Raw genomic sequence first — 14,995 nt, 5'->3', positions numbered from 1 at the left:
CTACAGTGAACAGGGTGGCTTTTTCTAGTAGTGCAGCTTTGCTGTGCAGCTTGTGGATTTAAATGGCTCACAACAGGTCACAGATCTGATGAAGCAGTTTTCCTTCAGTGCTGAATAGTACTTTCCCTGTATGGGCATTTATTTCTCCATAAGCCAACAGGTTATATAGTTCTAAGGTTGTCTTGTGGTTTTGTTTTTTGGGGTTTTTTTCCCCTCTTCTCAAACACACACGTATCCTCAGTACCGTTATCAGTCTGCTTAGGCAAGAACAGCAACAGGATTTGTTCCTTCTAAAGTACAGCTCTTATATTCTTCAATTATTCTGACATCAACAGATGATTTATTTGTGGATTCTTAACATTTGGGTCCAGTTGGGATTTTTATTCCTTTCTGGAAAACTAATTATAGAAGTTACGTATTTCACGTAATTCCAGTAGCTACATACCATCCGTCTGAAAAGGCAGCTCAGAGAAGTCGGCAAGCTCACTCCTGGATTCTGTGCTAGCATACACCATCAGCCACTCAAACCATCAAACCCTGCAGCACAGCTCCAACAGCAGCAGCAATTATTCAAACAAAGTTTACTACTTGCAGCTAAAAGCTGCCTGTATAGCTGTTCTATAGTGAGTCAGAAAACACAGATCAGGTACCTCACTGTTCCACACAATGCAGGGGGGAAGAAAAAAAACAAAACCAAACTAGTCTTGGACAGAAAGCAAGTAGTATTGCTCCTGTAATTAGCATATTTCAGCAGATGCTTGATAATGTGTGAGCTTTTCCATTGCTGTTGCTCTGCTAATAAACTTGCCTCATTTAAGCTTTCAGAAGTAGTTTTCTGATGCTACCCACACTAGAATTTGTTCCAGCATCACATCAGATCACAAGCAATATCTGACCATACCTTGTGTGGGGTGTCTCTCCACTCCAGGAAGAACTGCCACATTTGGCAACTAGCAACTAAACTATTTCTCCTGAGAGTCTGTGAAAACACCGTTAGTGAGTGAGCTATATAAGAAAATACTGCAGACATCCCAGAACTTTGGTTCTCTGTGATATTTGTATGGCACCACAGTACACAGCACAATGGCTGGAGCGGAAGCATCACTTAGTCCTGTTCTGATTTACAGTGCACAGATGTTTTGTTTCCCCTGCGGGCAACATTAACATTGAAATATATTCAAGATACAGGGTTTTGTAGATGCTAACTGCTCTGAAATTTTAAAGACCATCTTGTGCTTAGGACTTCAGGAGAAGTATTTCAGTGATTTTGATGTGTACTGAGCTTCTGTGGATCAACATCTCCCTACCTCTTCATTGTGAAGTCAAACTTTATGCAGAAAATACAAGTATGAAATTTTGCTTTTTAAAGTCTTTAACAGCATCAAATGTAAGTAACATTCTCAGTAACTTTTGCTTCCTTTTCACCTTTAGAACCATGAATACGGGAAAGCAGCAGCATTGTTAAAACACATTTAGCTTATTTGCTTATTAAAGATTGGACTCCTTAAATACACTGCTTCAGTTTTCAGAAGGCAGAGAAAGACGAGCAAAACCAGTTACATGCCTAATATTTGATTTTTATCCTTTCAGGTTCAGTCCTGATCTAAAGGCAGCTCCTTTGTTACTTGAAACAACCAAGTCAGAGGGCACTCACAAGCTGTTTCCCTATTTCCAAGATTTAGGGAACTTAGAGAAAAAGATCATAGCGGGTCTTCACTTCCAGCATTTACTGTTTGTCAGATGTGCAGGTCTAGACTTACTTTCTGTGAAGCACTGAGAAATGGTGAATATTTATAACCAATTCAGATCATCTTAAACTACTGCAGTAGTCTCATTCACAGAGTCAGAAGTTCCATTTCCTTGTGTTTTGAAAGGTCTACTCCATTTTAATATAGCAGGGTTGGGTTTTTTATCATGTGCCATAGTTCACATAGTTGTTTTTTTAAAAAAAAATAATTAAAGACTTACTGACAAGTTTAAAGTAACAAGCATTTCAAAGTCAAGTCCATTATAGTTCATTTAATCCAGACTTGCATCCCTTGAGGAGTGTAAAAAAAAAAAAAACCCGAAAAAAACAAAACAAAAAACCCCAACAGGCTACAATGTTAAAAAGTTGCAGTACAATAGCGGAGCTATTCCAGTAATGGTCTCTGAATAGAATTTGGGACCATATTCCCTCCCCTTCCTCCCCTCAACTACTCACATTTTTTACCTCTTTCCATGTTTACGTATATTTTGAATATCGTTGCTCTGTTTTGGCTCAGTGAATCTTCAATGCAGATATTCAAGTATTAAGAAAATGCAGCTGAACAAGGATATGTGTCCTCATAGTACAGTTTACAGAGAAGCACAATATTGACTAGTCTGCAGTATATTCTACCCCAAATCCCCGAAGAAAACTTTTTGACTTTGGGATCTGTAGCCTCCTTCCAGAGCTGGTGAAGATCATCTACGTGTCCATGAGATGTAATCATTTTGTTATAAATGCAGGGATGATATGGAGCCTTTCCTTCCCCAGAAAAAAATACATGATATTGTGGAACAATTCCCATTTTATTCGCACAGAGACCCATGAAAACATCATCTATATAAAGACTTGTATTGAGAGTCAATGAGGCCTCATATACTTTAGCTGCTACATCACTGGATATTACATAGGCAGCTCCTGCTGTGTAGTCAGGGTAAGAGGGCCACTGATACATTTCGTATGGAACATAGTATTTGCTACTCCTGTCTCTTACGGGAGGGGATCCACGATGGACACGACCAATCCAGAGATCTTGAACACCCATTTGTGCTAGACTTTGGAGATAAGCGACAAGATTTGGCATATGGATAAATATATCATCATCTGCAGACATAATGAACCTGGCATGAGGACAGTAGGCATTCACCCAGCTAAACTGCAACAGCAATTTAAGAGTCAGATTGTGAAAAGTATCCAAGAAGTCTTGCTGAATCAAATCATGGTATTTTCGGTCTTCCAGCTGAAGTTCTCTTTGCAGCTGCATTTGCTGCAGACCTGTTGGTTGCCCTAAAGCAAAGAGAGTTTTAATGCTGGCATTAAGCTGAGCACGAACATACTTCTCGTTACCCCAAGTTTGTCGAATTGCATCCCTCCGATGACGGTTTTCAGGAGAAGTCTTCACAAACAACAGCAGAAGGACATCCTGCTGCTGACATTTGTCTCTGTGGTTGATCAAGTACTGGTAGCTTGACACTCTGTCCAAGTTATCCCTGTTGACAGACAGGCTGTCATTCACAAAATGGTAGCTATTGATGAGGTATCTGTATGAATAGGACTTCATATGGCTCACAACGTGATTATCCAATGGTCCCCAAAAGATCATGAGACACAGTATGAAGCAAGTGGCAATAATCTGCAAAAAATGGCATCTTCTGACTCTTCTGGGACTAGCAAACATTCTGATGCAGTTTCTGTAATTCTTATTCTTGTTCAGAATCAGTGTTTTTATTGTGCCTGTGTTTTAGTTTAAGAGCACTGTGTCACCCCTTCAAGACAAGTGTCCATTGTAAGGCATGTTGTCTTTCATTCAGCGTCCTTTCATTTAGCTTTGTTCACAGGTTTCACAAGTCATCTTTCTCAAAAAATGTTTTTCTTTGATAGAAGGATTGCAGACAGCTTTGAAAGATGAGACTTGCAGAGGAGTATTTTCCTTTGGGGGCATCTTGAAGTGAACTCTACAGTTCTAAATCAGGTCTTCTCACGTGTTTCTTTCCTTCATGAAGACTAACACCTACCAACTGTAAAGGGGGAAAAAAGGAGAAGAGTTTTAGTGAGCTGTTATTAACACATCTGCTCTTAGGTTTGATCAAGGAAAGGAGCTGACTACTCAGACACTCCCCATCACCACCCACCTACACCCCCCCCAAAACTGTTGGCATGTCAGAGGTTGTCAGTGACCCAGAGCAAGCTTGAGGGCAGCTGGTGAAGGAGAAGGGAAACCCAACACAGAGCGTACAGTTCTGACAGAATAAACCCTGCTGTTAACCAAATGACGACAACACTTTGTTTAAATTCTTTAGGCTCAGAAGGAAGCCGCACCCTGCGAGTGACTGAGTTTACAAGTTGTCTTTGGGCAGCCTACTAAAAGGCGAGACCCAGCAGAGACCTGCGACTGCTCTTGGACATGGGAGCACCAGGCCACCACAACTGGGGCGCCCTCAAAGGCCTCACCTCCCTCACAGACACCCTCTCCTCACATCGCCTGGCTTCCACTATGTTCTCTGCAAAAAAGTCCTGGAGCCAACTGGGAAGGAGGCCAGCAAGGCAGCCCTGGCTCCAGCCTTGCTTAGGGCCACGAGGTGCAGCTTAGGCAGGGCCTCCCTCACCTCAGCACAGCTGTGCGGCCCCCTGGCCCCACTGCCTCTGCCCTGAGGGGAGGTGCCACCTCCGTGTTGTCCCCTTGCCCCTACTGCTTCTTCCTCTCTCAGCCCTGGCAGTGCCACAACAGCTTCATTACCCAGCACCTTCCCTGCCCCGGGCAGCACTGCCCTCCTGCCTCGGCCCTCAGGGCCCATCAAAGGGCAGCAGCCCTCAGACACCCACGGCCGGCCTGCGCTTGGCTGAAAAGCGTCACTGGCACAACTGTGCTCCACCGGCACCTGCTGCCAAACATCCCATCTCTACTTTTTAGCCAGTGGTGCAGAGAGAGATTGTTTGTATCCTGAGCTACAGTTAAGAGGCAGGTTATGCAGCAAATTATACCAGACAGGACCACAGACAGACTCTTCAGTTAGGCACCCCCAGCACAGATACACCCGTTAAGAGCAAAGTGCTAACGGTGCAGCGCTACCATCTAGGGTTTCAGTGAAGAATCCAAAGCACAAAAAGCCACCCAAGTCCAGCCTTCTCACCCTGCCGTTTGTAAAATAATATTGTAGCCAAAGTTGTCTCTCCTGTCTAATAAACAAGAACAGCCTGAAGCAGCAGCTACTTGTTCATCCCATAAAAACCTGTGAATAGAGTGAGCTCTCTGTTAAGCAAGAAATATAGGACTAACACCACAAGGAATGGCACCCCACAAGCTAAGCACTTCAGGTATGCAAACAGAACCCCTGAAAAAGAAGAACACAAACTATCACTTTTACATTAGGAGTTACCTCCAACACAAATGTTTTGAGATTGTTTTTACCCATTTGAGGTCTTTCAACTAGATAGCATGATCAGAACACAACAGACTACAGACATAAGAAAGCATGAAGTTATTTTTGTAGTGTAGCTATCCACCACAAAAAGGAGACTGGCTGCTCAAAATGGAAATCATGCACTGGTGCAGTTGAGGTTTGCAGTTTGTAGTGCATAACAGAAAAGCTGTATGGGCAGTTTGGTGAATAAAAGTCAGTCAGCGCTTTTTATAGTATCAGTTTAAACCCTTTTTATTTTGGAAACATGAAGTTAAACAATGCATCTCAGAGTTATAAACTCAGCAACTTTGCAATAGAACACTATTGCAAAGCTTCCTCTTGTTTCAGATAAAGCACAGAGATGCAGGGAAGCTGGAGTGTTACGGTACCTCAGATGTTTGATAGCTCCTTTTGGAGGAACGGGTCTGAAGACACCCACTGCTTCCTCACAGTGAGAATAAGTTCTGGTTTTCTCCTCTTAGATGCTTATTTGTGCTCTTTTCCAAAAATCTGTACTCTGCATAGAGTTGGCCAGTTATCACAAACATTGCAACAGCATCTCCTCAAATTAAATTAACATAAAAATATAAATTAAAAAAAAAGAAGTCAAGTTAGCCTAGGTAGTCATGCTGTCCACTGCCATCACGATAGCACGATAGATAGCTTAAAAGCAGGTGACTGACTTTTCTGAAAGTAAAGGGAGCAGGAGACAACCTGTTTAACCACTTGAACAAAGTTTACCTTGGTAAACACTGGAATCCGAGTCACCAAATAAAACATTTTTAGGTTACTTAGCTTGGATAACATATTTTGCCAACAGTCTAAAACTGCCCATATCATCTGGTAAAAGGACAGTCAACACCACAAATACAAGATGACAGATACCACTGAAGACTAGCAGTGAAACTAACCTACATGACAGTTACTGCCACTAGAGAATAATAAAAGCCTGTAGAAAACAAAAAAAACAACAAACACGCCCCCCCCCAAAAAAAACAACACATAAAAGAAAAGAAACAAAACCCACAGAAGTTACTGTGGGAACTGCTGCAATTATGGAACAGGCAGCAGGAAACAAGAGATGCACATAGACTATGTTTTCTGCTCCCTAGCACCCTGCTCCTGAACTCAGAGGTGCTGGAAAGAAAACGTCAGCCTTTCCTTGAAATAAAAACAAGCCGTAAGATCAACTGCCTGAAGGATGGAACAGTCTAGTCTGTCATTTCCTTGATCTAGTTAAGGGGAATTAGATCAGCCTTTAGTAGACAGAAGTTGCTCAGAATCCTCCTCAGAAACATACCCCTCAGGTAAAACCTTAAAATACAATTATAGATGAGCAATATGAATCAAATATAAGAAGGCCTATACCTACACCCCATCTCTCTCCAAAACAGCCTGGAGATTGGCACGGAAGGTCTCAATGAACGAGTCTCTTTCAAAGAACTTTTTATGGCCCATCAGAACTTTTTTTAGCCTATTTGCAACACTCATCCTTTGGGCTTAGTCATGCTCTGCTCCCTAAACAGAACAGGTTGAGTCACTACAGGAGCCATTCACTGCCAGCTGATTCTCAGGAAAGAAAAACACACAACAGACCTAGCAAGAGACAACACTGTAGAACGGAGATAAAACCATGTCTGACAGTCATTTTTTCTGACCATAATTAAGGTGCTTTGTCTCTTGGTGTATATTTTCTTACTTGTGGCCTGGAAGCTTTTAGATCCACTCTGAGATTGGAGAATGGCCAGGGAGAACTAAGCACCTACAGAGAGTGCCTGTAGCTGCCTTCCTTTCTGGTAGACTTAAGATTCACAACTGCATGTAGTCTTCACCCAGGTGCAAGTACTGCAAGCCTTTTTCACCTTGCAGCAATCCTACCTTTCCTAAAGGAGTTTGTTATTTAGCCTTTTGGTACTGCCACAAGCATGAGTCATTTGAATGTAGCAACTGTTTATAGTTCTGTACTTTGCATTCAGTATATATTCTGGGATGAAAGTGGAGCTAGCATAGTTTGTTATGCAAACTTGATAGTTTGTAGAGTGAGCACTGAAAAAGCAGATCCTTAGGGAGCTACTTTAAATGTCCACAAAAGTCAACATTTGAAAAAAAAGTCAGTATGAAGTTAATTTCAAGATGGAACATCGGTGTTGGAAAGTTCACCGAGGAGAGAGAGACTGGAGAGACCCTAAAGAAACATGAACACACTTCAGATGCGAAACACAAGAAACAGACCCTCACAGGAAGAACAAGGCAAGGTAACATTCACATAAAAGACACTCCAACATGGAGATTTTTCTCCCCAACCACCAGCCTGATAAAAACCTAAACCCAGGAGATATCAGCTAAAACTGCTCCAAGACAACACCCCACGGCTCCCACCTACAGATTTTGTCATGTGGCACAATACACAGGCTGGGCTTCAGTTAATCTGCACCCCTTTCATATCAACAACTCTTGGATAAAGAAAGTTCAGAAGATCTACAAGAAAGAGCACCTCAAATGTTACCTAGTTTCAAACAGAAGTCATCTGAGAGCTGCTATCTCCATGCCCATGTTCCATCCTCAGCTGTGGCAAAGAGCCACTTGGTTTAAGGGTGCAGTTCCATGTGATAGTTGAGCTCAGCCAAAATCTTCCCGCTGCCAGTTGGTGACAAGCCTTACACTAGCTCTTCCTCTAAGCCTGCCCTCTCATCCTCAACACAGAGAGCTTGCAACAGCTCTGGAGTTTATGTAGTTGTTCAACAATCCCAATTCAGCTCTTCCCCTCAAAAAGCAACCTGCTGAATCCCTGAAGAGACTATCAGGAAGTGGTTAATTTAAGCTGTGTCTAAAGCCTAACCTAAGTGCACAAGAGGACTCAAGCGTTTCTTTTGTAGAACCAGATGAAACACACATTGTTTGTAAAGCTTTCCGTACCAATTTACATACTCCTTACACCCATGCACCAAAGGAAATCTAGTCAAGTTAGCACAAAAATAAGTCATCGAAACACAAAATTACATGTTTATCAAGATTTTTCCTTTACAGTTGGCTAATTAAAGGGTAAGAAAGTCTGTGCCCAAGTTAATGGAAGCAAAGCCTGAATAGGCATTGCTGCTTACAGCCTTAGCTACAAGATTATGTAACCTCGGTTCCTGTTACCATTTTTCTGCTGCTGACATGTCTTCACAAGTCATGCAATTTGTCGTTCCTAACCCAGCCTATGTACTCCTTCATTTCCCAAGAATTTCTTAATGTATAAGAAGTTGCTTTGAAACTAATCTTCAGGTTCCTTATATATGGCCTGTATCACAAGAGAAAACTGAACAGGAATACTGAGTGAATTATACTGCTGACACTTCTACAGTTTTCTGACATAGTGACAGAAGATCATTTTAAGGAAAAAAAGATGCAGTAAGGCCTGCTAAGTTCGACAGAAAAGAAGCACACAGCCTGCAAAGAAAGTAATTTCAACTAACATTCAAAACTTCCACCATTACAGCTTGTCCTCTACAGAACTGCTGAGAAATAGAATTCAGTAACCTATAGGAAATTATGGTCTCAATGACAATGGGATTAACAAAAAGAAGCAGTTTAGTGCTATGAAGTTCTGTGAAATTTTTAGAGTCAGATCACGGATATTGCATCAATAAGCAACATTAACACAGGGATGACTGACAATAGCTTTGAAAAATTTTGTTTCAAGAGCATTTAACTCATCTTCTGCAATCTGATATGCAGACATTGCCTACAAGTTCTTCAGTTTGCCTGGTCCAGTTTCCTGGGATGGTAAAATCAGCATTCTTATGTGCTCCTTGGGAATGCGCTGACAACTTCTCAGACTGAAGAGACGCCTGATTTTCAGCAGGTGAACATCCAACCCCTTCGAAAACATGAGCTCCTTAAATGATTCAGGAGTTGATCAGTCAAGAGCAATCCCCTTTTAAAAAGAAAAAAAAGGCATTGAAGTACAGAAGTACAGCACTTCCTCCAGGGGAGCTTTGTATCAGAAATAACGGCAGCAGCATGTAGAAAAATGAGACACTGAAAGCTGCGACCACTTGCTGCTTCTCATTGATGTGTCACAGTCTTAAGTACTGGGGCATCCTCTGAAGTGTGTGTTGGCAGAGAAATTCAAAGGATAGCAAAGCATTAGATGGCAATTAAGTAAAGCATTTAAACTCCTTCAGGGCTGGAAGCAGAAACAGGTTCTAAATGCTTAACGCTGCCAGGAAACAGCTAACTGCCAGTAGAGATTTAGTTTCTACAGAGGCTTTGCACTTACCGTAACCACTGGGTGGAAAGAAAGAGCCATTTCTTCAGTTTCCCGTATCATGGGCTTCCCCACTGCTACAAGCAAATCTAAATGGAGACATCTGCCAGAATGGACAAACTTGCCTTCTTAAGTTGCTTTCATCCACAGTTCCCTGAAACAGCTACTGTGCTAGCAGCACGAGAGGAGCAGCATCACATCTTTCAAGCACCAGTCTACATTCAGGCTGCGATTTTCAGTTGCTTTAAGGTGCCATATCCACTGCGGACGTTTCCCCATGCAAGCTAGAATGACTGCATATTCAAAAATGAAAGCCTCCAAAACATGAGTCATTTTGCACAAAACATGCAAGCACCAACATGAAATTCTTTGCTTTATGTGCAGCAGATTGAGTGGAAACAGACAGTTCTTTGTACTGATGGTTAGGATAATATTCTTAAGTTTCAGAGCACAGCAGTGGTATGATTGAGGCCACACGTCCTCATGTGCTGAGAAAAGTGACTAAATTAAATACTTAACTTCCAAGCAGGTAAGCCAGAGCTCTAAGACAAGAGCTACAAAGGCTGCAATGGTACCTGTCATACAACCCATTGCATCTGTTTTGGCAGATGCCAGTGATGAGCTCTAAGGCTACACTGAAGAGAGGCCTGCATTTATGGAAGTTCCCTTTTACAGGGCCAGTATTCAGACAGGCCAGATGGGAACACATTCCTTTCAGCTCCCATGTACTAAGGCAAAAACATGCAAAGGGACGGAGCACATGAACTGCAGTGGTTAAAGTGACCTCACTGGGTGCAGATGGCAGAGCATAAGTATCAAAACCACTGGCACAGCTCTATCTTCCTGCTTGAGATTCAGACATCAGCACTTTTCACAGCCTCTAGACAGCTCCCTCCCAGTTTTATAGTAGATCATTTCTGTATTTGGAACCTTATCTGTAAGCTGCTGTGCAAACGGTGTAAATAATTTTCTAATGACTACATATCACTCAATCACAGAACATTTTGATATATATTAATATGTATATAAAATATTATAATATTTTGTGGCTGAGGACCACAAAAGGCATTACAAAATGAGATAGCTTGCCACTGCTTTCTATCCCACAGGACTGTCTTCACGTCTTTGCAAAATTATTTCAGAGGACCTTGCAAAGAAGGACATTCCATTGTACATGGCAAGCTTTAGGTTAAAGATGGACCGAAACTAAAGGTTGAAGGAAACTCTTTTCCCCATACTAGAGAAAGCAATTGTGACATATCAAGCAGTTAAGGATTCAGTCCAAAGTGCAGCACTGGAAGACAGGAGAATGCAAATTCTCCAGTTATACATTAATTAATCCTTGTTTCAGAGCACGTTGAAGTTGAAGAGCTACAGCATCACAGCCCGGCCTAATCAGTAATGCTTTCTGCTGCCTGTTTTAAGTTAGCCCATTCACATATTTATTTGCAGCTAGATCTAGAGATGTTATTTCCTGCCTGTTTTCCCCACAAACCTAAGGTGATTTCTATTGCAGTCTACAGCCCATACCAGAAGATCAAGCTGAACAGCCATCTGAAGCAGGCTTTTTTCCATGCTAGCCGCTAAACTAAGAGGAAGTCAAATTCCACTGACACAAGTAACTGCAGGAAGATTAGTTTAGGCTGCCTTTCTATGGGGCCTCACTTTGAACCTCTTTTTGCCTAGTAAGAATATTTTCAGAAAAATACAATGAGTTAGGAATGTATGAAGGACTCATTTAAAACAGAAGGCTAACACTTGCACTGTGGCCATTCCTCAACCAGGCTAGACTTTGCTATACCAGTTCCATGTTTTAAACTTTTCATTCCAGATTAAATGTTGTCTCGTCTGCTCTTCAGTCTATCCCTCTTCTTCACACAATAGTCTAGTCTAGTCTGTGATCCCAGTTCCGCATCAAACTCCAAGTGGATCTTCCATACTGCAGCAAGAGTTTACCGTCAAAATTTGGATGTTACATGCGTCACTAGCATGTGGGCACTAAGGCAGGAACACAGACAAATGAGAAGTTCAATCTGTAGATTAGAATGCAGGGGGTTTTTTTGTCCCAAAGCTTTGTGGTTTTTTTTCTTTCTGTTAGACCAATAAAAAAGTCAAATACTGGTTAACTTGCTGGGTACAGGAACTGGTGGGTTATTTAGCATTCTGTGAGTCTAGTTCTCCCCTTTCCAGATTTAAGTTAGCACCGATGAGCGATATGAATTCATAAGTCCACATAGCAGAATTACCATCCCATCTACAGACTTCTCAAATTAGCTCACTGCATACATTTGCCACTCTCTCTCTCTCTTAAGCATGGCTTATTAACTTTAACCAAGTATTATGCTGATTTCCCATCTATTTTTTCATTTAGACTCTATGCACAACTGAGCATGACAGAAGTCCCAGATCACCCCTTTCTGCATCACATATTTTCCTCCAGTACTTTATATAGTAGCTCCCAAACCTGTAAGTAGAGCCCTGGGAGACAAATCTGCATGTTTAGGTGTGTACCTGCAAACCACGTACACAAGCGTTCCAGGATGCTGGGCTGCAGAACACCAGCGCTGGTTCTCATCCTAACAGTTACCTGCTCACTAAACCAACATCCCTTTTGTTAAAAGCTCTTTCACTTAGATGACTCAAGTCAGGAACATAGCCTGGTTTTCAGTTCTTCATACACACTGTAGAAATTAAGGAGCAAATCAGGTCCCAGTTGTACACATAGGGATACTAGATATTTCAAACTGATTTTCTCCGTCGCCTGGGAAGTAGCCATGTTTTCAGTTTCAGGGCCACGCTCTCCCCACCACACATACACACTCAGCAACCACAAGGTCTAACGCTGAACTGAATCCACCATGCACAGATGTACCTCAAGCAAAGCACATACATACACACAAAGGTCTTCTACTACCTTAAGATAGTCCTCAAAGCAATTATACCATCAGTCTAGAAAAGCAGCAGCTCTATAGAGAAAAACAATACCTCTCATCAGTATCTAAGAAAGCATCTGCAAATAGAATTAAAGATGAGCTTTCTAATGAGTGAAAAATTATGAAGAATAAAACTTCTTTAAGATGACCCCCTAATGGCTCACAACCCTCACAAATGTAGCAGAGCTGCCATTACTACAACACTTCAAAGCCCACCTCTTGAGATCCCCAAGAGCAAATATTGCTTAAACCACTTTATCTTTCCTTACACCCGCAGATCTACAAGCACTTAAGAACAGACAGGCATTGCACACTCGGTTCCCTTGGTCCTTAAAAGAATCACGCCTTTTTCATTCTCACATGCTCTTGTTTATTGCTGCGCATAGCTGCCAGCAACTCAAGCAGAGAGAGAGAAATTGTATTCTACTTGAGAACATCCTTCGAGGGAAGAGGAAGAGAGTTATTAATGACCCCGTCTGCTTCTTGGATAATCTCATCTAGTGAGCTGCCTTCTTTCACTAATAGGAAGCTTTTCACTAATGGCAAATTAATCTGTTTGAATCAAGCAAGCACCCTATCTGACCTCATATTTGCTTCTAGTTTAGCTTTGTACTTCAGTTATTTTCTTAAGAGATTAACTCTCATTTGGGGTAGTTCAGCACTAAGTTGCTAAAACTGTTGCAACACGTGCAAATGCAGTGTAAATGTGAAGTCTACATGTATACACGCTACATCTATACACACATTATCTATAGAAGCATAAAGTACTAGTCATTCAAGATACACCAACAGAAAGAACTTACCTTTTTAATTAATTTAAAATTAAATTTATAACAGCACCTTGAATTTCATTAGTCACCCTGGCTTTAGGCAAATCTTTGGAATTACTGAACATTTCTCCTATGTCCTAACTTCCCGACTGCAATTCTGAAAGCATTCACAGTCTTCATTGGCATAAGAAAGCCCCAAATGGTTTTAAGGTCCAAACTGAATAAACATACTAGAAGAATTATATTTAACAGGTACATGTAGTTTGAGCAAAGGCAAGTCAAACTCATACCAAGCAAATACCATCCAAACCTGTTAGGTTCATGCTTTCCTACCTCTCATCTATCTGTATCAGAAGACACCACTTCTTGGGGAGTGGTTGTCAGTTTGGGGAAGGGGTTAAAGAAAACAACAAAGAAAGTTACCTTAAAGCTGAGGGTCCTGGAAGAGCTGGCCAACAGAGAGGACTGAAGAGGAGAATGATTTCTGCATTTGCAACAGCTGCTGACAGAAGTCACCACTGTTTTGGCACTTCCATGGGATCTGGCTTCATATGGCCAGCTAACCTTTCCCTTTAGTTCAATAGTGAAATGTTGAGCTAAGGTCTATTTAAATTATTTTATATGACTACCTAAGTTTCAAAGCTTTAATGTAGTTTTCACAATTTACATAGTTTTCAAGACAGTCAAATATTTCACATCAAAAGCTGTTGGTTCTTTGTGAATTTCAGAACAGATCCAATACGGAAGGCTCCTACATGGGTGTTAGGGGTCTCCATGTTTGTTTCAAGCAAGCCAGAAAGACAGAGACATCTCCGATTTTACGATAAAGTGGATTTAAAACCACCTCAGCATATACAAAGGAGCTGCAGATTGGCTGGAATAATAGTGGTGCAAGGCTTTGTTTAAGCCTGTCTGCAAACTGGGTGGGATGAATTCCATTAATCCTCTCCTACTTCTGTGGGAACCAAGGAGCATTTTGGCCTTTTATACAGCCTTTTCTGCGATGCAACAAGGCCAGGGCTTGAACAGGAGACACTCATCTGCTTTTTGCTGCTATGAAATATGGGCAGCAGGAACAGCACGGGCTCATGGCAGAAAAATGAGAAAAACCACAAGCACTCAGGAGAAACGTGACAATAGAGAAAGAGCTGTGGCAACTAAGAAGAGCACCCTGCAGTTTCGAGCTTCCCACTGGTGAAGTACCCTTACTGAGAGCAGCTTCCAAGTCACTGGCCATATGGAGCCACAGATTGGAGGAATAAACAAAGAATTCCTTAGGCCTAGCTTCAAGATTCAAATCGGATAAGAAAAGTCAAACAAAGGAGCTGCAAAACACTCCCGACATGTTTATTAAACAGCAAGACTTCTCTAGAACTACTGCCTTTGTAAATTAAATGAAGGAACTTGCGCATTTGCATTTAACCAGTACTTTTCTCTGCTTAGGAGAAAGGGTCACACCATTTAACAACATCAAGAGCCAGTAAAAATAATATTTTAATATCTCTAAAAATACATGTCTGCTGTATATGTGTGTGTATATACACACGCACAAATCCATGTAAGACTAATGCAAGGCCAAGAACGTAACTGAACTACATACGGCACTAGCATATGCACAGCACCAGAATTAGAACTGCTGTGAGGATAGTTTAATGAAACAGAGTTAAATAGAAATTACAGATGGAATTCACTGACAGAACATGAAACACCAGTCTATGAACTCCAGGAGGAAGATACAAAGATGGGAGCAGAAGCGTACAAGACAGGGATGACTTAAGGCAGAAGGAAAAAAAAAGACATACACTAAAGAAGCCTGATCATTCTAGGAAGTTGAGTTGTGAGAACCATACAATAGGAAGTCAGTACTTGTAATGTCCACAGGACTTGGCTTG

The 14,995-nt window shown here is 41.5% G+C and overlaps 1 protein-coding gene across 1 annotated transcript; it reads right to left on the bottom strand.

The window, feature by feature from the left end:
- Positions 1 to 2,251: 2,251 nt before the first annotated feature.
- On the bottom strand, positions 2,252 to 3,425 carry B3GNT5 (UDP-GlcNAc:betaGal beta-1,3-N-acetylglucosaminyltransferase 5). The gene has a single exon (XM_009868389.1). The coding sequence runs from the start codon at positions 3,423 to 3,425 to the stop codon at positions 2,292 to 2,294; it is 1,134 nt and encodes a 377-aa protein (XP_009866691.1). The 3' UTR covers positions 2,252 to 2,291.
- Positions 3,426 to 14,995: the final 11,570 nt, after the last annotated feature.

The sequence above is a fragment of the Apaloderma vittatum genome, unplaced genomic scaffold (genome assembly GCF_000703405.1).
Source record: "Apaloderma vittatum isolate BGI_N311 unplaced genomic scaffold, ASM70340v1 scaffold17434, whole genome shotgun sequence".
NCBI lineage: Eukaryota > Metazoa > Chordata > Aves > Trogoniformes > Trogonidae > Apaloderma > Apaloderma vittatum.
Note: the sequence above shows the minus strand (reverse complement) of the source record. Positions and strands in the feature narration are given on the sequence as shown.

Bases quoted from the DNA above. Each gene is read 5' to 3' on its own strand.
- B3GNT5 (XM_009868389.1), bottom strand. From the start codon at position 3,425: ATGTTTGCTAGTCCCAGAAGAGTCAGAAGATGCCATTTTTTGCAGATT.